General features: G+C 51.8%; 1 protein-coding gene across 1 annotated transcript; it reads right to left on the bottom strand.

Annotated features, from left to right (window-relative positions):
• Nucleotides 1-3,515: 3,515 nt before the first annotated feature.
• On the bottom strand, nucleotides 3,516-25,362 carry DUSP8 (dual specificity phosphatase 8; the record flags this gene model as incomplete). Its single annotated transcript, XM_079537374.1, has 6 exons — nucleotides 3,516-4,593; nucleotides 4,962-5,085; nucleotides 5,265-5,424; nucleotides 7,202-7,368; nucleotides 20,555-20,693; nucleotides 25,132-25,362. The coding sequence occupies 6 exons, from the start codon at nucleotides 25,360-25,362 to the stop codon at nucleotides 3,516-3,518; spliced, it is 1,899 nt and encodes a 632-aa protein (XP_079393500.1).
• Nucleotides 25,363-25,715: the final 353 nt, after the last annotated feature.

The following is a 25,715-nucleotide window of genomic DNA, read 5'->3' as shown; positions in this document are numbered from 1 at the left end:
GGCACAGTCTCCTAAGGGGCAGACGAAACAGGGACAAATGTCCAAAGAAACAAACAAAGAGAAGGGCTGGGAAGGCAGCAGGGGCTGGGGATGCTGCCACAGAGGCTGGGGACGAGCCTGCTCCGACCCAAAGCCTCCGGCTTGGTGTTGCCAACCTGATCACTGCCTTCTCTCCAGGTTTGCTCAGCCCCAAAATATGGATGGGAAGGATCCAGCTGAGGGACTCATGCCTGGAGACAGTCTGGGGGCTGGAGAGATGTTCCTTCTAGCCAGAAGGAAAGCTGGGGTTTGGTCCATCCTTCATATGGTCAAAAGCCCCAACACCACCAGCACTGCATCAGGGATGACACAGGTGTGGACACAGTGGGGTGTTGTGGACCACAGGGCATGGGGCAGCCGCAGTGCCTAACCAGCTTTGATGGTTCCTCCCTTAGAAGGAGAGACCTTTTCTCTGCATTGCTCTCACTTCTGCCAGTACAAGGAAAACCACTCTCATCAGATGAGGGTGGACACCATTTGGGTCCCAGTGAAACTTGGATTGAGTAGTCTGGTTGCAAGAGCCCATAAAACGTCTTGGTCAGAAGACGATGGGGAGGACTGCAAGCCAACACATCCACCCTCATGAGAACTTTTTGATTCATGGACAAAGTTGTCCATCAGGCAGATTGAAAAATCACTGACATTAATTGCAAGTCTCTTGGTGACCCTCATGGCTCAGGTTTAGCACTGGCAGTTAGCCTCAGCTCAGGCAGGGCTGCTGCGATACAAGGTATTTTCTGGACGTTGCCTTAAAACATTGCAAAAGACGGCTTCTAGTGCACACACCCAACATAAAGGGGAAGGATGAACATGAAGGACTTCAGAAGAAGACTGCAGAGGTGATGAATGTCTGTCGGCAGTTATGATCTATCTATGAATCCTAAAAGGTTTCTTTTTGCTCTGGTTTCAGAGAAGAGAGGATCCCATCGTGCCTAAAGCCTTGAGTACAGCTGAGGAGCATTCCAGGGCATGGTAGAGAGATGACAAAATGCGAACCACGCATCTGCCTCTGCAGACATTCCGAGTCTTGTCTACAACAATCACCCTTTCCTTCCTGACATACTCCAGCTGCTTTTTTTGTGTGTTTGTAACACACTGTGCCATCTAATGGGATGAGTTATGTGAGTGCTTGCTACTGCCTCACCATGCCAACCTGTCACCCTCTTTCTGTAAATTAATGCCCAGCAGGGAGGCCCTACAGTGATTGCAACCCCTGAAGAGCTGCCTAGCTTTTGAGATGGGGGTGATGGGTAGCATCTTCTTTTTGTGGCCAGGAGGGGGAAATTTCTCAAGTTTCAATGAAAGCACAGCAAAAATCACAGCCAGAAAGATGTAAATGAGGTTGTCATTAAATGAGGTTGACGGAGCAGGCAATAACTAAAGGGGTGTAAGTGGCTGAAAGCTGAGGAAGCAAAGGCTGAAAAGCCCTGGCACAGCTTTACTAGCATCACCACCTCTCAAACCATAGGGCTAGCTTGCAGCTGCAAGGCCAGAAGAAGGAATGCTCTTTCTACCTTCTCCAAGGTTCAGGTCAGCATGACTGAGCTGGCTTGAGGAGTTTGCTGAAGGCAATGATGGATGGTGGTGTGCTCTCAAGGGAGATTGGGGAACCAAGTGAGGGCATGTGGGATCTCCCCAGCATGGCCTCATTGTAAAACAGCAAGAATAAAGCCATGTTGAAGACAGCAATGAACCTCTAGACAGGCTTGTCTCAGCTCCAGGCACCCAGATGGAGGCAGAGGAGGTCAAGGAACAGCAGGCTGCTCCTCCTTGCTCTATCACAGCTCCTTATGCCTCTGGGCTGTGTTCACTGTTTAACCTGAGATCATTTATTTTTGTTATATGTAAGTTGATTTAGCAGTAGAAACAAACAACAAAAAGAGGTACAAAGCTAAGGAAGAAAAAAAAGGGAGTGGATCCAGAAATGGAGAACACTCAAAGGATGACACAGGACACAGGCACGCACGAACTGAGACCCCTGAGGTATTAGCTTTGCAAGCTAGCGCAAGATGAGGGGGAAAGTAAAGACAGCCACAGGGAGAGATGTGCTTTGCAGCAGAGGCAGCTGAGTGCCTACAGCTCCAGAAAGCAGCTTCTCAGTAAGCCTGAAGTTGGGCATTGGGTTGCAAGGTCTTGGCTCCCCACTGGTAAGGGCGGCCAGGAAGCAAGGAGGGGTCTGCAAACACGTTTCCCTAGAAGAACTCAGCCCAAGAGTTTTGGGACTTGGGGGGGACAGGCGAGACACCCCTTAGATGAAATCCCAACCACCATCAAACTTCCCTCCCAATGCTGCTGTGGCATTGGATGTCTTCTCCTTCCATGCGTATCCCTGGGGATGCCCAGTACCCTTCCCTCCAATCTCAGTGACTCTTTCCTCTCTGTCTCCAGCCAGAAAGGGCAGCACGAGGGAGGGAAAGGGATGATGATGGCCAGGATGGGAATGATGGCTGTGATGGGGTAGGGGAAGAAAACAGGGACCAAGGGAGCGAAGAAGTGGCAGCAGCTTCCAGAAAGGGGGTTTTCTGGCTCAGTTTGTGTTTTAAGATTTTATGACTTCCTTGTTCACTTGTTTGTTTCTAGAAAAGGTGCTCCAAAGAGTTTTCTGTCCCCTTTTTGCTGCACTCAGAGGGAATGGGGGAAAATCTTTGTCGTCGACATGATCTATAGAAGGAGCCACAGGCCTCAGATATTGCTTAGAAACTCGTATTTCAGATTTAAATACCATACACAGTAAAAATAGAGCTGAAAGTACCGCCCCACATTGTCTGCAAATCATTGCCAGAATGAAACAGCTTCAATAAATTAAAAACAAAACAAAAAAAAATTGAAATATTATTTACGTCTCAATAAAAATCGCAGTAAAACCATTTACCTTTTTTCCTTTGTGTGTGTGTGTTTTCTTTATATTATATATAATATATATTTATATATGTATAGGGCTGCTCTAGTGCAGCATCTTTAGGATACTCAGCCAGAGAAACATGGGGGCACATGCTTAGTGCACTGGGGTGTGGGGAGGGATAGCTGGGTTGCCTCTTCCCCACTTCAACAGAGTGATGCTGTGCTCTGTCCTCATGGGACCACATCCTGCCCCAGCCAAGAACAGGCTCTGCTCACCCTCCCAACCCCAACTGGTAATTCCTGCCCCTTCCCTTTCAAATTTTACGCCCCAGATTCAAGTATGTGGCTCTGAGGGCTGCTCTCCCATCACTGCTCCATGTGCAAAAGCCCAGGGTGATGTCACCGTGAGCTGGAGGCTGCTAGGGTGGGAGAACCAGGGTGGGCATAGGGGGGGACACTAAGCATTCACCGTGATGTTTCCTGACTCTGGATTCATTCCTCTTTGCTTTCATCTCAATGTGCGTGCTTCTGAAAATGCGCACGCGGGTATAAATACTCCCCACCCGCCCTCCCTGCATCTCTCCCCATCTTAAATATCCCCCCACCCCTTTCTCTCTAACCACCCACGATGGGTGTCAGGACACCTCGATGATCTCCATGCTGCCCGAAAAGCTCGACTGTTTGCCTATTTTGCCCAGCTCCTCCCGGGACCTGCCCTCGGACATGGTCTCCTCGAACTCCATCTGGCAACTCCTCCTCTTGAACTGCTTCTCGGCGCCGGCTTCCTCATGCCAGCTGTGCCTCCCATCCCGCGCCTCGGCCCGCTGCTTGTCCCTCAGTCTGATTTCACAGCCCCCCGGCATCCCATTGCAACCAAACGGGGGGTACGGGCTGGTGCCGCTGAACAGAGTCCCACCGCCAGTGCCACCGCCACCGCTACTGGCTGAGTCCGTGCCGAAGTACCATCCTCCCTCAGAGGAGGGGGTGCTGGGGGAATCGAGGTGGACGCTCCCCCAGGAGCCATTGGAGGCTGGCGGTGGGCCAGGCAGGCTGAGCCTTGGCTGGAGGCTGTCGTCCGCCCCAGGGCTCTTGCGGGCAGAGCCGATGTTGAGGCTGAGGCCGTGGGCTGGTGAGCCGGCTTGGTGCCGGTGCTTGCGTCGCTGCCTCACCTTGGCTTCCAGCAGGAGGTCTGGCCCACTGGGCCAGTCGGGGCTGTCGGGCACTGGGGAGAACTGGCCGCTGGTTGCCGAGGGGCTGTCCAACTTGCAGAGCTTGGGGGCCTCCCCAGTGCTGGGAAGGCCTGGGGGGTCCTGCCGCAGGCCGGGGGAGTAGGCGGATTTGATGTCCAGGGAGAAGGAGCGTTTCAAGCGGTTGGTGTCCTGGATGCGCTCCGAGGAAAGGTGCAAGCCATTGAGTCCCTGCTGCAGTGCCGTGGGTGACAAGACCTTGGGTGGCCCACCTTGCCTTTCAGGGTCACTGGGTGGGGGTGCAGAGGTTGTGCTTCTTGGTACGTCCTCAACCTTCTCTGAGGTAGACGGTGTGGGGTGCCTGCCAGCCTCAGATGCCTCGGTTGGGTCCTGAGGAGCTTCTCCTTCACCCCTGTCGCCCTGGGCCTTCAGGGCCTTAAGGAGCTTTAAGCTCCTCTCGTACTCCAGGAGCTGGCCCAGGAAGTTGAAGTTGGGTGAGATCGATGGGCGGCGGTCCTTAACAAACCTGCCAAGAGGCACAGACAGCCCTGGTTGGTGCTTAGTCCTTCAGTAAATCACCCTCTAATCTCTTGGCCTCTTTGGAAGAAGAGGCATTATCCAGAACCTTCCGAACAAAGAGGTCTGGGACCTCCCTGGCTAAAGTTAGGGTTGCTCAGATTCTGGGGGTTTTGCCTGCCCACACACCATTTTACTGCTCCCATCATTGCATGCACTGTGTGAAGGAATGCTTTGGTTCGGTTTCACCAGCACTTCGCCAAGGTAAGACAGAGCTTCAAGGAGCAACCACTCTCTCCTTCTGGGCTCAGGCTGCTTTCCTTCCCTGGACTGAGGCACACCAGCACAACCCCTCCCTGCCCTCTGGGAAATGCTCACCTGTAAGCATCGTCTGATGACATACCCATGGTCTTCATGATGTAGGCGATAGCGATGGTGGCTGACCGGGATATCCCTGCCAAGCAGTGCACGATCACTTGGCAACTGGACACCTTGGCCTTGTCTGGAGCACAATAGAGAAAACAGAGAGAAAACATTGATATGATCAGAGACATTGTGCAGAATGACTCTGGCCTCTATCCCCAACCCTCAGCTCCCGTGTGTGAAAGAAGAGCTGCTCCAAAAGAGACCAGATTTCGAGGGCTAACTGATGGGTCTGTAATTATTATAATGAAAGCTCACCAATAAATTCAATGGATTTATCCAACCAGGGAAGCAGCTTCTCACAGTAGTTGTCATTGACAGGAATGCGCATGAAGTGACTATCACAGATGAAGTCTGGCTTGGGACAGGAGTTGCTGGCATTGAGGACGTAGCTTATCCCATTCTGCGTCATCAAGTCCTGGTGGGAGAGAAGGAATTGAAGGATCAGCTGAGTTCTGTGCTTCTCCACACACTCCTGGCTGTTAGCCATCCCAATATTTGCTCCTACGGGTCTTCTGCTGGCTCCTTGTCCCAACTGGTCAACCAACTGATGCTACCTAACTGATGCTCAGCACAGACTGGCTGAGAGAGATGTGCCCATTTAAATACTGCTGGCTTGTAGTTCAGCAGATCTTTACTTTGGTACCTCAGCCTGACCAAAGAATCCTGGAAAGGCATTCCGTATGGGAAAGTAAGAAAGGAAACCAATGAAAAGTCTCGCTGAAAGTTCAGCAAATATCCATTGAGAGAGGTGTGATGCCTCACCAAGCAAGTTGGTTATCGGTAGCACTCCATACTAACCAATGTCCACTCTTTTTTTTTACTTTCAACCCACACTGAAAAGCACTGGGAGTTCTTACAGTCTTACTAGTTGTTCACACTTCTTCACTAAATTGTGCTGCACTTTAGCCTACAAGAGGCCCATTTCAGGCTTTAATGACTTATAACTCAGAACATCCACTTGAGAGGAACCATCTTTTCCCTCTTTTTGACTCTGGAGTGAACCTGGGCCATTTCAGTCACTCAGTAGCCACCATCACTGCCCATATTTGAGTCAATAAGATGACAAGATAACCAGGGTCAGGTGAAATACTGCAATAAAGGGGTGACCTATGGACTATCCCCTAGGGAACTGGCTTGCTGAGTGCATACTGCTATAAACACACCATGCTCCATTTTCTCCCTCCCAGGACAAATACAGCTTCATCTACATGCGTTGCTGACACAAAATTCCTGGCTGTCCTTTCCCCTTCCCACCTGATTATGTATTGTCTGTACAACCAAGGGCATGTTGCATATAGGAACGGAGAATGCCTGTGTCAGCTGCCTGAACTGAACTATTTCAGAGAAGATCTGGAATTAAACAGGAGGAGAAAATAAATCTATGAGTAGAGGAATCCTTCCATATGTGCAGTGTGCCTCTCAATGTGTTGGAGAGGAGAAGCATTGCCTTTATGTGACCTCTGCACTTGACCCCACTCTGCTGCCTACGAATGGAGCATCTTCTGGCCACCACACCGCAGTGCTGGCAGAAAACACAGCTCTAAAAGATAAACAAAACCCTCTGAGGAGGTTGGGGAGGAAAGGAAACCATAAATTTTCTTGGCTGACATTGGCCCTCAGGAGATTTTATCTGTGGCTGTCTGGTGGCCAGTCCCTGCCCACCCCAGCTCACAGAAAGGCTGTCCCCAGCCTTGGCTCCACAGAACCCAGCCTTGGCTCCATGGAGCCAGCCAGCTTCTAAGCTCACATTCTTGGCATTTTTCTCCTTCATTTCATTCTACTCCCTATATGTTTTTTTTTTCTCCCCCATTTCTGTCTCTATCCTGCTCTGCTCTCCTGGTCCCTCTACTCACTCCTGCCCTGAGCAAGAATGTCTGCCTGGCTCCCTCCTGCCAGTGGCATTTTAGCTGCAATTCCTCTTCCTTTCTTCTTGCTGTTATTTTCCCTTTAAACAAAATTCTTTCCCTGCCATGACGTCATGCTGCTGTCCTTCCAGCACTTCAAAAGTGCAGTATCCCTCCTTTCTCCTCCCTCCCCCTAGCCAAATTTTGCCCACTTTTGAGTCTCCCGAACAAGCCCCTGGCCAAAGCTGCCCATCCCCATACTTCTACTCTCTTCATGGCTGGAGGAGTCACCACCCAGCCCTCTCCTAGACAGGACAGGGCAGACATATCTCTGCAATGAGGCTGTACCTTGTTCAGGACATCCTTCTGGGAGCCCAGGTAGAGATGCGGCAGGATGCGTGTGGGGCCAACATTGGCCACAGGCAAGCAGGGCTGGGAGATGCTCATCGGCAGGATGGCAGCTGGCTTCCCCTCACAGAGCCCCGGGAAACAGGATGAAAAGGTGGCAAAGCCTCCTGCAGAGAAAACAGGGGCATTGAGCTCACAGCAGCAAGTCTGGGACCAGCAGTACTTGTCACCTGGAGGGCTGGGGATGAAATGGTGATAACTGCCCATGATGAGTGCAGAGCTTTGCAGAACAAAAATCCAACAACCATTGTTAACCACTGCAGACGCATTGCGATGACTGTGCCACACACACACAGAAGAGCCAGCTCTTCTTTTTCCTGCTGCAGCTGGATATTAATGCACATATGAGGTAACTTAGAATCATACAATCATCTAGGTTTGGAAAAGACCTTCAAGACCATTAAGCCCAGCCATTAATCTGACTTACCAAGTTCCATCACTAAACTTAACACCACATCCACACATCTTTTCAGTACCTCTCCGGGATGAGAACTGCACCACTTCCCTGGGCAGCCCATCCGAATGCTGGATCACCTTCATAAAGAAATTTCTCCTAAGGTTCAATCTAAACCTCCTCTGGTACAACTTGAAATGGCCTTGCATTGCCTCCTGCCTTTCACAACTTCATCCAAATGACAGGAACCTGCTTACCCTCTGCGGATAACTAGGGTCACTTTTTGCTAGTAAAAAATGTGAGGGCAGGATGACTTGATTGCTGAACAAGCCCAAGCCTGGGGTTTCTGACCAGAGTACCACATGGCTACCTGTAGGCCATTGCACTTGAGCTGGCTCACAGTCTGGCAGTGATATTGTGCACAGATTTCCTGCCTTTCTAATAGCCAAAGGCTGGCCCGGTTTGCATGGTGGCACTAATTAGAAAAGGAAGCCTGCAAAATTGGAGAGGGGGCTGCAATGTACATTTTGCTAGAAGGGGAGAAATTTAATTTATCTTGAACAGATTTCCTCACCGTTTTTCACAGTCTGACCTGGGTGAACATGACAGCAAGCAGTGCCCAGTGTTCCACAACAAGCTACTCAGACCATCTCAGCATATCAAAGCCCACTGTCGAGAGAAAATGCCCGGCTGGGGCTGCAATAGGTAGCATCTGACAATGGTATGGTGTCTGGCACCATCAAATGCATGCTCTAAATGGGAACAAACCTGCCCCAAAGCCAATTTCCCACTCACGCGGCAGGAATAGAGGCTTCGGTAGGGCAGTGAGCATTGCTGTAGCAACACAAAGCACTTCTGCACATCGTGCGTGGTCACATAAGGGCACTGGTTATCTCGATTTGTGGAATCGTGCTCTGTAGTGTAAAAGACTCAGTGACAGTTGATGGTGTAGCTTGAAGTGGGATCTGAGCTTGCAGCTTCTACCTCTACTGTTGTGTGCCGAGTCACAATACATCCAAACATTTATTTGCCAACACTGGAAGACTACGATGACTTCTCTTGCACAGTGATCCTATTCCCTAGGGTACAGTAAGATGGTGGCCCAATCTCATTCCCTTCCAGAAGAAGACAGCTGAGCAGTACATCTTTGTAATAGGGGGCACCTTGGGTTATATCAGCCCAACCAACATTCCCAGAGATCTTTCCTATCATAAAAAATGAGCACATCACCCAAAGGGCAGTGAAGACTCTGGGGTTTGACTGGGACCTGTGTACTTCCTCCTTTTGAAAGTTCCTATATTGGATGCAGCACCACAGGATTCAACACTACGGCCTATCTCTGCAGTGGAATGAGTCCTTTTAACGAGCCTTCACTAATGACCGCTCCACTCAGCCTCTTCTCTTGGAAACAGAGCAGGCTTGGCATGCTCAGTATACCTTCTCTAGGGTTTTGTGGCAGTTCTGCTGATTCTTCTGAAGCAAATTCCTGGAAATCAGAGCAGGGCATGAAATCATACACCATCTTCCATCACCATCTCCTTGCATCTTGTAAGTTACAGCCTCCTCCAGGGGAGCAGCTCCTGCATCAACCCCAGAAAACGTCCTCCAGCCAACCTTCCACCTCTCTCTTACATTTCCCTGGCTGGTGGCTAACACAAGGCTCAGCTTTAAAATTTGCCTGAGTCAGGAGGCAAAGAGTTAAAGCACCTTATCATCTTCTCTAGCACTTCCTCTTCTTTGGCTCCCTCTGAAATGACATCACCTCTCAACTGGGACATTAAATCACAGCGAAAGAAGGAGGCCCAGCACAGGTGCAGTGCAGCTCTGGTTACCACTCACCCTGGTGCCGCGTCCCCATTGCCAAGGAGTGTAAATCAGCACCCTGCACACGTGTCGCTGCCCCACTCGAGCTGCAAGCACACGTGGGGAGAAGCTGGGGGAGAAAGGTTTGCATAGTGAAGAAAGCGTGCCTTCTGCAAGCATGTAGGGTGTAATAGGACACAGATTTGACTCGTGCACAATGATGTGGGGGGTTTCCAGAGAAACTCAGTGTGTTTATGGGGAGCAGGGCACACATACAGCATGAGAGAGCAGTGCTCCGTTCCCCAGCCTCTCACTCTTGCTCCTACCCATCAAGAGCTGCCCGAGGCTGCCTCCAGCTTCAGATCCCTCTTCAAAAGCCATGAGCATATGGTGACCTCATCGCTACAGCAGGCTGGGACACGCTGGGACACGCCGGCACTGCCTTCTCCCCCTTGGCCTCTCCTGCATGGGAAGCAGCAGTGGGGGCATAGGCCACTTGTTGGCCCCAGGCAAATCTCCTTCAGCTGTGCTTCCATCCCTCCTGTCCTTATTTCCCCCACGCTCTCCACCCCTCTCACAGCTGCTCAGGGGAAACCCTAGAGATGAGTACCCACTGCTAGTCCAACCCCACAGCAGTACTCACCCCGCCTGTGACGGCTGCTCCAGCATGCCTTACATTTTTAGAAAGCAAAGAAGCTCTTCCAAACAATCCCAAAGGCGGTGAGTGTCCCTGGCAGTGTTCCCACCAATACCTCGGCTTTCCCCTTTGCACCCCAGGCCACATACCCCAGCCTTTGTTCAAAGAGCAGTGGAACCCTGTGATTTTCCTTCCTCTGGGTACATGGAGAATTAGGGTCAGGAAAGAGTTCTATCTGATCTATGTGGATGCTTATGGGTCTTACTGATGTTTCCCCATGGCCTGGCTTGCTGGTGAGGGGCTTTTGGCAAAGAAGGAAGCCATAAGGCAACACCAGGGGAAAGCCGGGGGCTTTTAGAGCCCCTAAATGTTGGGGGCTCATTCAGCAATATACCCAGAGAAATAATCTTGGGCATTATCACTTGCAGCCCTGCTGCATGGCCCTGGAGATGGGGTAGTATCTGATGGCCAGCAGAGGAGGGGAGAAGTCCCACACTGCTATCCCATGTCCACCTTCATCTTCACTAGGCTCTCCCTGCTGTGCATCAAAGAGCTTTCAAGTGAAGGTGGATTTGTGGGGAACAAAGAGCTCCTGTGTTGCTGCCAGGAATATGGATAATATCAGAGGGTGCGAGAGGCACCAGGGACCTCTCCATTGTCACTTTATCATAGAATCAACAAGAAAAGACCTCTAAGATTATCCAGTCCAGCCATTCTCCTATCATCAGCATTTGGAAATGCAGCTCATGGCGTGGACAGTGGCAACACCTCATCTGTTTTCCAGCCTCGGATGTTGTCCCCACCTCTGGCAAAAACACAACAGCTTGCCCAAAAGGAGATAGGGAAGAAGTGATATGTTGCTGCACTTTGTCACCATTCTGCAGCAGCCAGCCAGAGCTGCAAGCCCCAAGACCAGGAGCAGACAGGAGAGCCACAGCAGGTGTTAAAGAGGTGCTTTACAGCCCACCCTCACTGTACCTATAGCAAACATTAAGAAGCTGCTGGGGGTTTCCGAGCAGGTGTCAGAGCTTTTGCAGCCTCTGGCACAGCCCCAGTGCCTACCAGCTAACAGCCCAGTAAGCGTAGAGATGCTGCCACACTGTGCTGAAGACCCCTAACCCCTCCCAAACCTCCCAAGAGCAGGCTGAGAGAGGCTCTGCCCAGCTCTCATTAAGATGCCTACAGTGCTGGCAGCCGCTGCCAGGGTGGCACGTGGCAAGGGGCAGCAGGCACACGCTCCAGCATACATCTCAGCAGTGCTGGGCTGGGGTGCAGCCGAGCAGCCTCCAAAATGGGATTCTGGGAGATTTTGACAAGAGCTGGGGACGTTACAAGAACCTTGCCTCAACGGCAGGTTGAATGGAAAGAAGGGTGGCAGAGGGGGCCAGGCACAGCGCATGTCATCCTCCAAGCTGCTGGGAAAATCCCTCCTTGTGAAGCGCCGGCTCCCTGCTGCTTGTGCTGGGTGGGAGCTGAGCCGGGTGCTGTGATGCAATGCTGCTTACTGTCACCATTACTCACTGCACGATGGGAAGCTCCCGGCTTCCTCAGAGCTTCCTGGTGCCAGTGGTTGAGTTTTCCCCCTGCTATCCCCTTGCTATTTCTCATAGCAGTGATGCCCGGTGCTCACTGGGTGAATTCCCACTGCTCTGCATCCTGGCCAGCTGCCATCTCCTGGCTGCAGCAATGGACGAGCTGCCTCTCTGCTGTACTGCCTGTCACTGCAAAGCACGCTTTCTGCACTCATCATTGCTAAGCCCAATCCTGCACAGCCCTCCTGGATATACCACAGCCAGCCACGCACATGGGCCCTCTCCAGCTCCTGCTTTCACCCATCGCAGTGCAATGGAGGAGCTATCTGCTGCCCTCCCTCCCTCCTTCCTGCCCAGCCCTTACGCTTTCCCCATCTCAGGCTCTGCTTTCATCCTCCCTTCATTCAGCTCCACGTTTCATCACCCCTATTGCTGACTCTTTTTGTTTTCCAAGCGGGTGCGATGAGAAAGCCGATGAATCAGCCCTGTTCCTGATTCACGTGAATTCCCCATTTCCCCAAACATCACCCCCTGCAGCTTTGGGGTGACCTTGGGGGTCGGTCCTGGACCCCCACCTTATTGCTCGCACCGCACAAGCAGAGAACTTCCTTAAAAAAATAAAAGGAAAAGCAGCAGAAAGGAAGCCCTCCACCCACACAAACACGGACACGCTCCCAGAGCTGCTGGGCTTCATTTCCCTCCAGTGACTGTGCTGCTTTGGACCAACCTTACTCGTTCTATGTAAAGGAAAATGTGTCATTTCCAGGACTGACTTATTACTAATGACACCATCGCTGGGTTATGTGGTTCGTGCCACAAAAACCTGTCAAGCACTTTTAGCAGGCTCCCATTTTAAATGGTGATGGAGGGGAAGTTTCTTGATTCAACCGTTCGGCAATCTAGGTCATCCCAGGCTCGGCAGATTTTTAAGCTGCTCCAGTTAATATTTCCCTCCTCTGCCCGTCCTTCACCCGGCACAGCAATAAGCTGCCGAACCCTTTGCTGAAAGCAACCAACCCACAGCTGGGCGTGCAGCAGCACCACGAGTGAAGCGAAATGGCTCCTCCGGCAGCCGCAGTGCCGCTCCATCCATCTCTCCCCCCGCACCTCTCTGCCCCCACCCACCCTCAGCCCCACACCGCTCCCCCTCACCGGGGATGCGGGGCATCCTCAGGGACCGCAGGGGAAACCCGGGGGACGGACCCCTCATCCGCGCATCGCCCGTTCGCATCCCGCCGCCTCCCAAATGGCTTCTGCCCATTGCGTGCTCTCGCTCCTCGTCGCCTCAGTCTCACCGCTGCCCGCTCTCTTTGTATCGCGCTGCGCTCCCCATCTCCATCCCCGCGCAGAGCCGGGGCCGGGCTGCCCCCCGCCGCCCCCTCCGTCCGCATCGCGAGGCAAGGAGCCGGCCGCCTGACAAACCTCGCATGTCCCTGCTCTCCTTCATCCTCCGCACCCTTATTTTCAGCTTCATCTGCCCCTCATGCACGTCTGTCCAGAACTGGTCCTCGGAGGGAGCGAGCATCACGTCCACAGGCATCCAGGCAGCCGAGCTGCTGCTCGCGGGGGCACCTCTCTCCCTAACAAAACAACAGCTGGCGGGCCGAAAAAACCCTACGCCACCTCGCCGAATCAGCAGCCCTCAGAGCCTCCCCCTGCGCCAGCTTTCAGAAGAAGCTAAAAAGAGGAGAGATGGGCTGGGGGTGGTGATGGTGGTGGGGGGGGGCAGCTTTGCCCCTTCCCCTGCCTGCGCTGCGCTGGCTGCCTGCGCGTGCAGCTCCCGCTCCAGCCTGAATGAGCTCAGCACATGAGCAGCAGCCCCGCTGATCCATCCACCACGGCGGCTCATAGCTAACGGGTCAGGCATGCAACCGCATTCCTTACTCAGCACACAGACACGCAGGACAACTCAGGGGCTGCGCGCCTGACATATGCTTTGCTCGCTGCTTAAAGGCGCAACAGCTCTTTTCCCTCCCGCCCTCCTCGCAGGATGCGGCCACGCTCCCCCCCTGCAGCTGCTGCAGGAGGACACGAGCAGCCCGCTGGGTTTAGTCCTGCTGGGTTAATTCGGGGACAGGGGGTTAGAGAGAGGAAGCGCCGGGAAGGAAATGGGTTTGCGCTAACGGCTGTGCCCCTGCCCTCATCCCTGCACCCTGTCAGTGGGTACCCCATGGCTATGCCCCTTCCATATGCCCCAGGAACAATGTACATCCACAGGATGGGTAGCTCGGAACCCAAACATGGGGAAGGGGATTACCACCACTTCCATTCCAAGGGGAAAATGAGGCAGAAAGGTACAATTATCTTCTGGTGTATAACAGACAACCACTGCATGGCAGAGTCCGGGACCCTGTTGCCAGCTCTTCTTCCTCCCACATCCTCAGCCCCTGCCCTTAAGTCCATTGGCCACAAGGAATGCCCATCCCAGAGTGGTCTCAAACAACAGGAGAGGAAAGGCATCTGTGATGGACTGCTCATGGCTCACCCCAGAGCTATCTGCATCAGTCTGGAGGAGCAAAGCCATGAGTTGGAGAAGATGCTTCCAAAAGTACAGCGAGAGGTAGCATTAATGAGTAGTCCTCCCCACTCCCAATGGGCTCTTTCTCTGCATGAGGACTTCTGAGGCAGGTTGGGACTGGTACATATTCTGCTTTCCTTTTGTCCTGGGGGAGAGAATTACTTACACCCCCTCTTTCCCACCTGTGAGACTCCTTAATATGTCTCCACGCTGCTTGTTGCAAGTTTATTGGTCTGAGCCCAGGCCTCCAGAAAATCATTCAGGATTATAGTAAGCGGAGGAGGTGAGGGGGGGGGGTGGAGGGAGGAGGGGGAAGGGGCATGCATTGTGTCTTTGAAAATCTGGAGCTTTATAGGCTGAAAAACCCCAGGCTGAGCCATATGCGAGTGACTTCAGTGTTTTTCCTTTGAATGACATCACATGAGATGAGGTCATCGGCATTAACTAAGTGCTCTCCCCTCCCCCCTTCCCATCCGAGCGGAGCCTGCCTCCTAATGAGCCTTGTTGTTGTAACAAATATGGCTTGATGATTATCAGATGTGGAGCAGAGGTTGGAGAAAATTCAAAGCATGCTCCAGCGAGGCTAGAAGAGCGAGAAGCCACATTCTCCCAAAAGCAACAGTCGGTGAGCAGCTCCTGCAGCAACTCCCCGTGATGCCCAAGGTGCCAACCCTCACAGAGGTGGCCCTGCATTTGGTATCCCCACCTTTGCAGCGGAGGGTGCAGACTAGAATAGAATACAATCATTAAGGTTGGGAAAGACCACTAAGATCATTTAAGTCCAACCGTCAACCCATCCACATCCTGCCTCAGACCACATGGCGCTGAGACACATCTCCATGTTTCTTGAACACCTCCAGGAATGGTGACTCCACCAATTCCCAGGGAAAAGGGACACATGCTGGCGGGCAGCATGAACAACTGCTGGCAATGGAGATGCCTCCACCAGTGCTGTAGCACTGCCAGCTGCACCACCGATTCCATTGGCATCTCCCTGCTGGTGAGCAGTTCTGTTTGCCTGACACCCAGTGCATTTCATAGAATCACAGAATCATGGAATCATTAAGGCTGGAAAAGACCACTACGGTCACCTCTAATCCAACCATCACTTGTCACCACCGTGCCCACTGAACCACATCCCTCAATGCCACATCTGTACATTTCTTGAACTCTTCCAGGGACATTTGGAACTTCTCTGGGGTGAAAATCATCACCAGGCCATGCAGAGGGGCAATAGTAGGCAGGTGGTGAAGTTGGAAGTGCCATCATCAACCTGCCTCCCCAAACAGAACGCAAGCATGCACTCGCCTTCCCTTGCCCTCTTCTGGTTGCCAGTTGGTTTGGACTCACTCAGGCTTGCAAGGGCCCTAGGCACAAGTTATTTCAAGATGCATTTAGACCCAGTTTTCTACTTAGGGATGCTGACCCACGTACCTCCTACTCTCATATAAATGCAGCCTTCTTTCTCCACCAGGCAGCAGACCTGCGGGCACCTTTCCCCAGGCACAGCCCTACTCCCAGCTCCCTCCTGCCTGTGGTCCCCTGGGCTGCAGCCAGCATTTCCTCTCCCCACCCAGCACCAGGACCTGGTAAGAACCGCAATCGCAGACCTTTGCATGTGGGAGGCCAAGGCCTCAGGAAAAGGGGAGGCAGGTTTCTCAGAAGGAAGGAAATCATAACCGGGCACGGGTTCCTGCCCATTGCAATCTCCTCCTGGGGAAGTTTCTTTCCTCCCTGCAGCTTTCCAGAAATGAGAAATGAAATTACATGATGATTTCTGAAGTCTCAGCAACCGGTGGGCTGCTCCTCTGTAGCCCCGTCTCCTCCCCTGCCCAGTTTTGCTCGCCTTTTCTGGGTCCAAATGTTGAAAACGCAGCCTGGAGGGGGAAGGGAAGATCCATGGGGTAATTATAGAATCGGAAAAACAAGTTGTCTGACGACAGCGCTGCTAAACAGGGAGGTTTAGAGCATAGGTCTGGAATACAATCAGCTCACACATACATGACCTGGCTTAACCCCTCCCAGGGATGCGGTTGATGGTCCCAAGGGAGCCCAAACCCTTGCAGACATCTCCTGGCTCTGGTAGTGGTGTGAGAAGGGGCCACCTCAACCCTGTGGATTGGGTGACTGGGCCTGAAGAAGCATCCCAAATGCAGTCAGCACTGCAGCATCCTGCCCTGTGGTCCCACATAACCAGTGCTCTGCATCCAGCTCTCTGAACATCTGGCATTTAAAGGCAGGCAAAAGAGGAGAGTCACTGCAGGTACCCCCCTATGCACCACACTGAGCTCCTGAGGAAAGCAGAGTGCGATTACTTCTGGGACACTTGGTGCGCTTGTCCATGTACCCTCTTTTGTTTCTTCACGGGAGTAGATTTTAGATGAGCTTTAGAGGAAAACACGTGTGGATCTATCTGCTGGATTCACTCTGCAAGCCCACAGATGCTCTCAGACATCACAATCAAAGGGTTCCTGAGCCAGCCCTCACACTTGGCCTCCACGAGCATCCTCAGACCCACATGCCTGGCAGAGGCTCTGTGGGAACCAAACCCACCCGCAAGCACGGAATAAAGAGAGCTGCCTTTGCCACCTTCCATCTTCTGAGCTAAACTCAAAAATATGTGTGCTTGGGGTATTTTCTGCCTCTGGTTTCAGATGATATTTTTCAAGCTCATTTTAGGACTGTCCCAATGCAGCAAAAACACAAAACAAAACCCTAACACCACACCTCTGAAAAAGTGCTTTTTCTTTTCTTTTTAATCACCTTCCCCCAGGCCCTTGTTTCAGCCAGTGCTGAGCCCAGTTGATGCTGGGTAGCTCAGATCAGTTTTTGCAATGTAAATTCCCTTTTTTTCTTTTTTTCACTGTATGCTTTGTCTGCTCTTAAGTCACCTGGCTTTGGTAGATTTATACAAAATTCCTTCATTCTCAAACCTCCTCAATAATTGCGCTGAGCTTGTGAATGAGATCAGCCCCTTCCAGATCAAGACCACTGTTCAGTTACAACTCTGCAACCCTCATTACACTTTAGTGATGATAACGAGAGCGAGCCTTTCCTTCTCTCTGCTTCTCAACTCCTTGGGGAGGGCAACACTCACCCCTTAGGAAGTGGAGTGACTTCACCAAGAAGATGAAACTTCCAATACAAACCTCATCTCACAGAATCAGAAGGAATCATAGAATGGCCTGGTTTGAAAAGGACCACGATGATCATCTGGTTTCAAACTCCCTGCTACGTGCAGGGTCACCAACCACCAGACCAGGCTGCCCAGAGCCACATCCAGGCTGGCCTTGAATGTTGATGGGGCATCCATGACCTCCTTGGGCAACCAGTGTGTCATCACCCTCTGTGTGAATAACTTCCACCTAATATCTAACCTAAACTTCTCCCGTCTCAGTTTAAAACCATTCTCCCTGCTCACCATACAGTGAAAACAGAACACATCCAAGCTTTGCACTCCACTGGAGAGGTTGCCCAAGAAAACCCAACACCTTCAATGGGGAAGACCAAGAGTTGAAACCAAATGCCATCACTGTCCCTGTCCATGGCACTGCCAGGATGGAGAAGACCTGGGCCAGGACCAGTAGTGCCGAGAAGGCTGGTTGGTGGAGGATGGAGAGGCCTGGGAGGGATTTCTCACTGATGATACTGTTACATTCTTTCCAAATCCTGGGAGTAAACAGACGCTCCAAATTTAGAAAGAACAGGACTGGAAAATTTAAACATTCCTTGAAGAATTGGTACAAACGGAGAGGGGGCAGGGGGCCGAAGATGATCTCACATGTGCTCTCGAGCCAGATGAAAAGCTCATGACCAGAGCTCAGCAAGCGAGGGGCCAGTTTCAGGTCGGTGCGATACTGCAAAGATAAAGCTGAGGACTCTCCACCAGCATCCTACTCGCTCCATACTGGTCCCAGTGAAAAACTGGAACATCCCTAAGGAAGTCGAACGCCATCGCCTTTGAGGAACCGGAGCTCTGCTTTGTGTAATCATCATCTGGAGGAGCATCCCAAGCCCTCACCCACCGCTTTGCTGAGCTGTGGAGGAGGTCGGGGAGATCGGGCTTTGTTTGCTTTCATTCAGAGGAGCGTTGATGCTCAGCACCCAGACGCTCAGCACCACAGCGCTGGCTGGGCTCCAGCATGAGGGCTGCCATTGCCGGAGCCATCAGCAACCGATGGAGCCGGACTGCTGCCGCTTCATAAACAGATAATGGCTGCTAATAAAAACAAAGCGGGGGTTTGCAAAGGGAAAAAAAAAAAAAAAAAAGAAAAAAGAAAAAGAAAAAGCAAAGAAAAAAAGCAAGGGTTTGTGCTGAAATAAACAAAGGTTAAAGAACAGTCAGGCTCCTGCAGGAATAGCAAAGCTGGGCTGAAGGGAGGGAGGGGGCATTACGTAATGCAGGAAAAATGTTGGCTCCATTCAGTTTTCCACCACTTCATGTGATGTCAGGAAAACCATATAAATCAACAGGCTTTCTGCTCCCACGGATGGAGGGCAGCAAGCAGCACTATTTATACTTACACAATTAAAAAAAAAAAGGGGGGGGAGGTGGAGAAAGAAGAGATGATGATGATTTCCAAGACTGGGAATAATTGACTCAGATTCCTCCTTCTGAGCCCTGCTGGAATTGCTGCTCTGGGGCTGTTAACCCTTGAGGAGTCCCTGCCCTCACTCCTGCCACCTCAGTTCCTGGGGTTTTACCCCAGCCTCCACCAGCTGCTCTGAGGTAGATTGATTCAAACAGGCTTGATGAACAACAAGGACCAAGTGAGATGTTTTGGGACACTGAAACAAATGAAAACTGACGAGCCTAAAGCCACCCACTTGGGACTCCTGTGTCCTGTCCCTGCTGTGGACAATGCAAATTGGGGATCCCAAATGGCTTTGGGGCTGCTTAGGGCGGGCACATTGGTTTGGGGATGCCTAGGACCCAGTTGCTTGCACCTTTTAGCAAGTCTCTGGGTTTCTCCAAATTTCAGTGCGTGTCCACTGCCACAGATGGGATGGGGAGAAAGGGTAGCAGCGGGATGGCTTTGAGCAGGATGAAGTGCCTGGGCTGGGCTGAAGTCTCTTTGTGCTGCCCCATCTCCTCAGACCAAGGAGTAGGGATGCCACATGGATGAGGGCAAGATCAGGATGGAACCCGATGCTTTAGTAGGATGCATACCTGACTGCAAGGCAGGGGGGGGTCCTACCTTGAGCCTGGCAAGGGGTCAGGCTCTGGCCTCACATACATCCCCTTCAGACCTCCCAGGCACTGCAGACCTGGGTCAAAAATATCCCGGCTGCTGCCCACATTACAGCAAGGAGGAAACTGTGTGTGTCAGAAAGCATGCCCAGCCTCCCTCTGGATGCTTTCAGCAGTGTTTTTGAGTCATGATTTCCATATAAAACTCAGCAGCCATGACCCAGTGTGCTACATTTCAGTTCCTTTTTTTTTTCTTTTTTTTCTTCTTTTCCATGCATTAACAGCCTGCATTCCCCATTAGCAGGCTCCAGGCCGTGCTGCTTGCCATCCTGAGGCACAGGGAGCAGCAGAGGCTTTGCCAAAACCTCAGCAATTACCAGTCGGGAATGCAGTTCTTTGAGGACTTCAGCAGGGGGAAGGCAGGGCGGAAGGGAAGGTCTGGGAAGCCTGTAAACGGGTTTTAATTGGGAGTCTTAAACTCCATCTCACACACCTAGTGCAGGCAGACACAAACCTGCATGGGGGTCTTTGGTGCCACATCCATGGAGAACAGAGACAGCTGTCAAAACCAGGGGTGCTCACTTGCTTGCATGGGCTGGGTGTCAGTGAGTGACATCATCCTTACAAGGGACCAGAGCATGGCATTTTCTTAGGTCTGCAACAAAGGCTCCTTCCTGACTTATCCCAGAGACAAGGCAGACTTCCTCCAGGACATCACCAAATCTGCATTCTCCATTTTGGCATTATGCACCAAGCTGTGCCCTGGGTAAACCATGAAAACCTTGGACATTGGCCTCAATATAGGTCCATGCTAACCATCTTTAGCATGATTCCGTAGCCTTTGCTTGCCTTTGAAATCCTCAAACTGTCAGACCTGGGTGTTTTATTCCCATTATTCCCCTGCTCTCCCCACCATAACTCTGGTTTAATGGCATTTACCCCAAGTATACAATCATAGAATGGTTTGGGCTGTAAGTAGCCAGCCAGGCAGTTCCCCAGCCACTGGAATTAGAGGCAGCTTCAACTTTCCCTTCAGTATAACACTCTCATCACAGAGCATATGGCCACAACACCATAAATCCACAATAACCACATAAGCATCAAGTGAAATGGTAACACAGAGCCACACCAAGGGGACCATAATCCTACAGTGCAACAGCACCACCATCACCCATCATCATCATCACTTCTGCTGCCCTTGAGAGGTTCTGCTCTTACCTGTGAGGATGGAGACACTGTGGAAACAGCTGTCCAGCTTGCCCAGGAGAATGGAGAGGAAGCTGTCAGCAGCCAAGCCAGTCACATCCCGTGTGCTCTGGTCATAGACCACCACGTCCTGGTGCTCCTCTGCCTCCACCTGTGAGGAATAGCAAAAAACTGGCATTAGAGAAACTCAGGACTCAATTCTGCACATGGTGTTCTGTGGGGGGAGCACAACCACTATGGTTTGGGTACTGCACATCTGTGTCTGCCCCACAGATGTAAATGAGTACTCCAACATCAACACCAGCCAGTCATTCCCCCCCATGCACAGGAAGCCTTTCTGGTGTGATGTCCCTCTGCACTCGCAGTGAAATGAGAGAATTGGAGCAGCTGCATCCCATTCAGGTGATCAGCAAAACCCTCCCTGTGCATATCTCTTCAGTAAGGATCAGAACCTCATTATGAGACTCCTTGAACTGGGTTGCACTCATAAACATTCCCCTCCTTTTGCTCTATCATTCGCTTGCCCTATCTCATTACCTTTGAGTTGCTATAGATAGTAACACAACCACAAACATTATGTCCAAAATATATTCCCCCAATCCCTAGGGCAAGTTTTCTGCAACACCCTGAGGTGTGCAGACATCTTCCCAAAGCAGATTCAGACCTCAAGCTGTAACGAAGCAGCAGCTGGGCAGCTTTGACATCCTATGCAGTTTCTCCTCTGCCCTGAAATGGGAGTTGCATCCCAATAAAACTGCAGTGCACATGGATTTTACAGAGTGTATCACTCATCGCAGGGCTGAGAACAGCCATTGGAAATCAGTGGGGCACCGGGAAGCCAATTTGGCCACGTGGGTCAGCAGGATGAAGGGAAGAAAGAAAAGGAAGTGGCAGGAGGAGAGAGAAGAGGAAAGGATGGAGAATTTTAAAATAAGACATTGAAAACTGTGCAAGGTGAGTAAAATCAGTGGCCACTTCTGGATGTGCCACTGACATTCTTCATGGCTTTCTTTGCCCTCCGCCACAGTATGCTGTCCTGAAAACTCAGCCTGAAGGACCACAAATGCATCTCCCCAAAAGTGAGGCAAGGAGAGGATTGGGCAGAGGCTCGCACCCCATCCAGGATGGCCACGGGGGGGCATCACGGGAGATAACAGCTCTGGCCGAGCAGAATTATCCCACAATAGGATTTAGTGTTCCCTCTGCACGGGGAGGCTTTGTTTTGGCCATTACTGCATGGTTGCTGAGCAACGGCAGATATGTGTGACACGGTTTACATCTTATTAAAGTTATAAGGTTTCACTCAATGTAAATGCCAAACAAGCACTGGCCTTGCATGGCCTGCTGCAGAAACAAATATCCAGCATGGTGGGCAAGGAAGGGGAAATGGGAAGGGGAGAAAACCTGACTTGAAGAAAAACATGCATTGTGAAATGAAGGATTCATGACACATCACACATGGAAGCGCTGGCATTTCCAGTCCCATGGCTCAGATAGAACAGGTATTTCACACAACCCTAGAATCATCTAGGTTGGAAAAGGCCTTCTAAATTATCAAGTCCAACCTTCACCAAGTCCAACTATCATTCAGTCAAACCATCATTGAGTTCAACTGTCATCACTGAGTCCAACCACCAACCATTTCCTACCACAGGTGCTATGGTCCCACCAAGTCACTCAGGTCTCTGTCCCCAAGCCTTGAAGGAACATCACCTTTGGAGAACCCACTGGGCATTCCTGGGGAGCCCATCCCTCCCCCAGAGGTATCTCTCACGTGTATCTCCTTACTTTGTTCTGGGCACTGAATAGGTTCATACCTCCAAATGGCACTTATCTGCCATGCAGGACAGTCTGAGCCCTCCAGGTGATCTGGGCTAAGATAAGAGTGAGGCATTCTTATTATCCCAATTACTCCAGACATTTCAGTCACATACTGTTTCAAAACAGAGTGAATCACTCCACTGAAATAACACCACTTCCATAAACATAAAAAGCAGCCGGGCACAGGGTTCAGAAATAAGCCCTGGCTTTCCCTAGAGCAAAGCAGCTGCTTCCAGAGCTGGGCTCCTCCAGTAAATAAATACACATCCCCACAGCCCTCGTAGAGTGCTGTCATGCCTCAAACCACTGCTACAGCCATTCCCAGAGACAGCTACATTCTGGGAAGAGAGAACAGGTCAAGATGTGGGAAGACTTTCCAAGGAGATCTTAAAGGAGTGAACTTTTCAGCATTTCCCTCCAGAACTCAAAATGAACCCCAAAGAACAAATTTCCCACACCCTCTTCCCCTAAAATGGCTCTGAGGAGCTGAATGGTTCCAGTTGGCATTGGGTTTGAAAACAAAACCAATGCAGGTAGAGCATTTTTGTGCCAAGGAAGACTATTGCTGTAAAAATTAGAATTCCTTAGAATAAAATAAAAATATAAAAGTAATTCGCTGGGAAATGGATAAGTGCTGCAGTTTCTTAGCCCAGACCGTGGGCCACAGGTCTGCTCCAGTCATGCAGTTCCTGGGGAAAATATGTGTGTACAATGGGAACACAGCACACGTCACGGCTCAGGGAGGGTTGGCTCAGATGCATCCCCGCTTCCAGGGCAGGTGATATTGCAATGAAAGGACAAAGGAATATTGATTTTCCCCTTTTCTTCTTTCCCACCAAGCAGTTTTCCCAAGATTTGTGTTTGCTGTTACCCTCCAGACCAGAGCATCCCAAAGAGCTGTGAGCAGCAAACCTCTGCCATACTGGATGGAAAACTGTGCTTCTCAACCGAGAGATGGGCAAACGGTTACCGATGCCCATCAGGGCTGAGATTTTTGGGGTTGCACAAGCAAGGAAGGAGCGTGTTGAGCTGGGCTTTCAGCAGCACCCCATCCTTTTGGGTACATGGCGGTGCTCCCAGCTGCCTTTGTCTTGGCAGCCCTGGCCGAGAACAGGAAACAGGAGGAGGGCGGGAGGCCCGTCAGGAGGAATAATGGGACCGGACAATTGCACCACTGATGTCACCCTTCCTGCCATCTGCTCCCAATGCTAACCATGCCCCTATCCCTCGCTGTCCCCACCCGGATAGGGTTAGGTACCACATCCCCATGAAAGGATGGACAGCTGCATAAAGATGCAGGAGTGGGGAGGAGGTAGTTTTGCTCCTTCCATAGGGACACTGGCAACCCCAGGATGGCTGTGAAGGTTGGGGACAATCCTTAGCAGAACAGAACCAGGACAAGAGCCACTCGTATTGGTGCAGGAGCATCCTTTGGGAGACACTGCTGCCTGCTGCGGCATCTCTGCAGCTGCTGAACTGCAGCCTTGCAGGCAGAATGGCATCAGCTGATGTTAACTCTTCGTGCACCCCCTCCCCATCCTCCTCTAGCTCCCCCTCTACAAAGTTGCAGTGCTTTTGCTGCTGCCATTCCATGTGACAGCAGCCACTGCAGAGGTGACCCTCGCCAGGAGGAGGGCAGCTGCATCACGCTGGCTCCCAGCTCGTAAAAACTGATTATTCCTGCTTTATTCCCCTGGGGATTTGCAAACGGCTCAAGCCGTTCAGGAATCATTCTCTGCAATCCCCTCCAAAGCACCCAGCCCACAGCATCACTGAAGCAACTTGGAGCAAGGCTACCCGCCCCCCCCCCAAAGCCCCCCTTCCGACTCCTTGATCCTGGCAGGGTGATGTCACCAGCAGCCAATACGGACGGCGGTGGCTTTGCGGGGTGGCGAGGGGGGGGGAACACGCCGCAGATGGCTCCAGCTGGGCCCAGCATTTGATTAATCGCCTGAATTACCCTCGCTTTGCCATAAAATTACAAGCAGGGAGGAGCTGGGGAATGTGAAAAGCAGGAGTACAGAGGTAGAGTAGTGGGCTGGCATGGGACAGCATCATTCCAAAATGAGGGGTGGGGATCCCCGTGCCAAAGCTGCACTGCAGTGGGGATGTGCCACTTCAGGGATGCTGGGTGGAGGAGGTGAAGGGACCCTGAGGCACTGAGGTGTAAAGGAGACAAGGCGCCCTCCACTGTCTCGCCGATGGCAGCATCTCAGGGTGGGCAGGACCCTGCCTGGGCCACCACGGGGTCACCCAGCGCTATTTCGGCTCGCAGCCATGGCTCAGAGCCACCTCTATTATTTAACGGGTAGAGATAGAGAGAGGAGCCTGGGAGAGATAATATGCCATGACACCGGATAAGAGCTCCTGGCGTCACAAGGGAGGAGGATTACATGTCCCTGAATGGAGTTAGAGATGACAGAGGGGAGGGGAAGAGTTTTTAGCAAGGGATTAAGCTTACAGCTCCAGGAAGGATTTGGGGCTTGTTTGCCAGCACAGGGCAATTCCTGAGGCTGATGTACCTGTTAGACTGGCCTGGGGAGGGCATGTCACTGGAGTGGGGGCTATAAACAAGTCCTCCAGGAGAGCCCCATGGCCATTGGTCTTCCAGCTCTCAGAAGGAAGGCAGTGTCAAAGAAGAGAGGGCAGTCAACAGGGTGCAGGATAGGGTGCAGGTTGCACAACATTGCCCCTGCAGGAAATGGCTTTGCAAGGATACATATCCCCAGCGGGGCAAAAAGGTATTCCCTATCCCCATATCTCCATACCTTCATCTTGGAGGTGGGCTGGATGAGCTCTGTGATAGAGACCTTGTCCTGCTGGAGCCTCCTCTTGACCAGTTTAGAGCAGCAAATGTTGACAGAGCTGAGGACATGCCAGGAGTTGTACTCCACGAAGGAGCGGCTATCGATGACCAGGGTGCCCTCCGCTCCGTTCCGCAGGAGGCTGGCCAGCTTCTTTGGATCCATCACTTTGCGTGGGAGTCTGTCTCCAGCCATAACGGGCCCGTCCGCTCTAGGGTGAGCGGGGCGAAAGGGCAGGGTGGGCTGCCAGCACCTTTCTCCCCACGGGGACGAGCAGTGAGGCAAGGTGTGAGCGGAGCAGCACCGTGCTGGGCTCCTCACACTGCTAGCGCCCAGGCTGCCTACTCATGGTGCTGAACCTGGGGAGAGAGGAGAGTAGAGACACACCGGTCAGGTGGCAGGACAGCATAGATGAGAATGACAGAATCATAGAATCATTAAGATCAGAAGAGAGCTCTGTGGTCACCGAGTCCAACCACTGACCCATCCCCACCACGCTCACTGAATTACATCCCTCAGTGCCACATCCCCATGGTTCTGGAACACCT

The sequence above is a fragment of the Tetrao urogallus genome (genome assembly GCF_951394365.1).
Source record: "Tetrao urogallus genome assembly, chromosome: 6".
Taxonomy (NCBI): Eukaryota; Metazoa; Chordata; class Aves; order Galliformes; family Phasianidae; genus Tetrao; species Tetrao urogallus.
The sequence above is the reverse complement of the archived record's forward strand: the minus strand, read 5'-3'. Positions and strand labels throughout refer to the sequence as shown.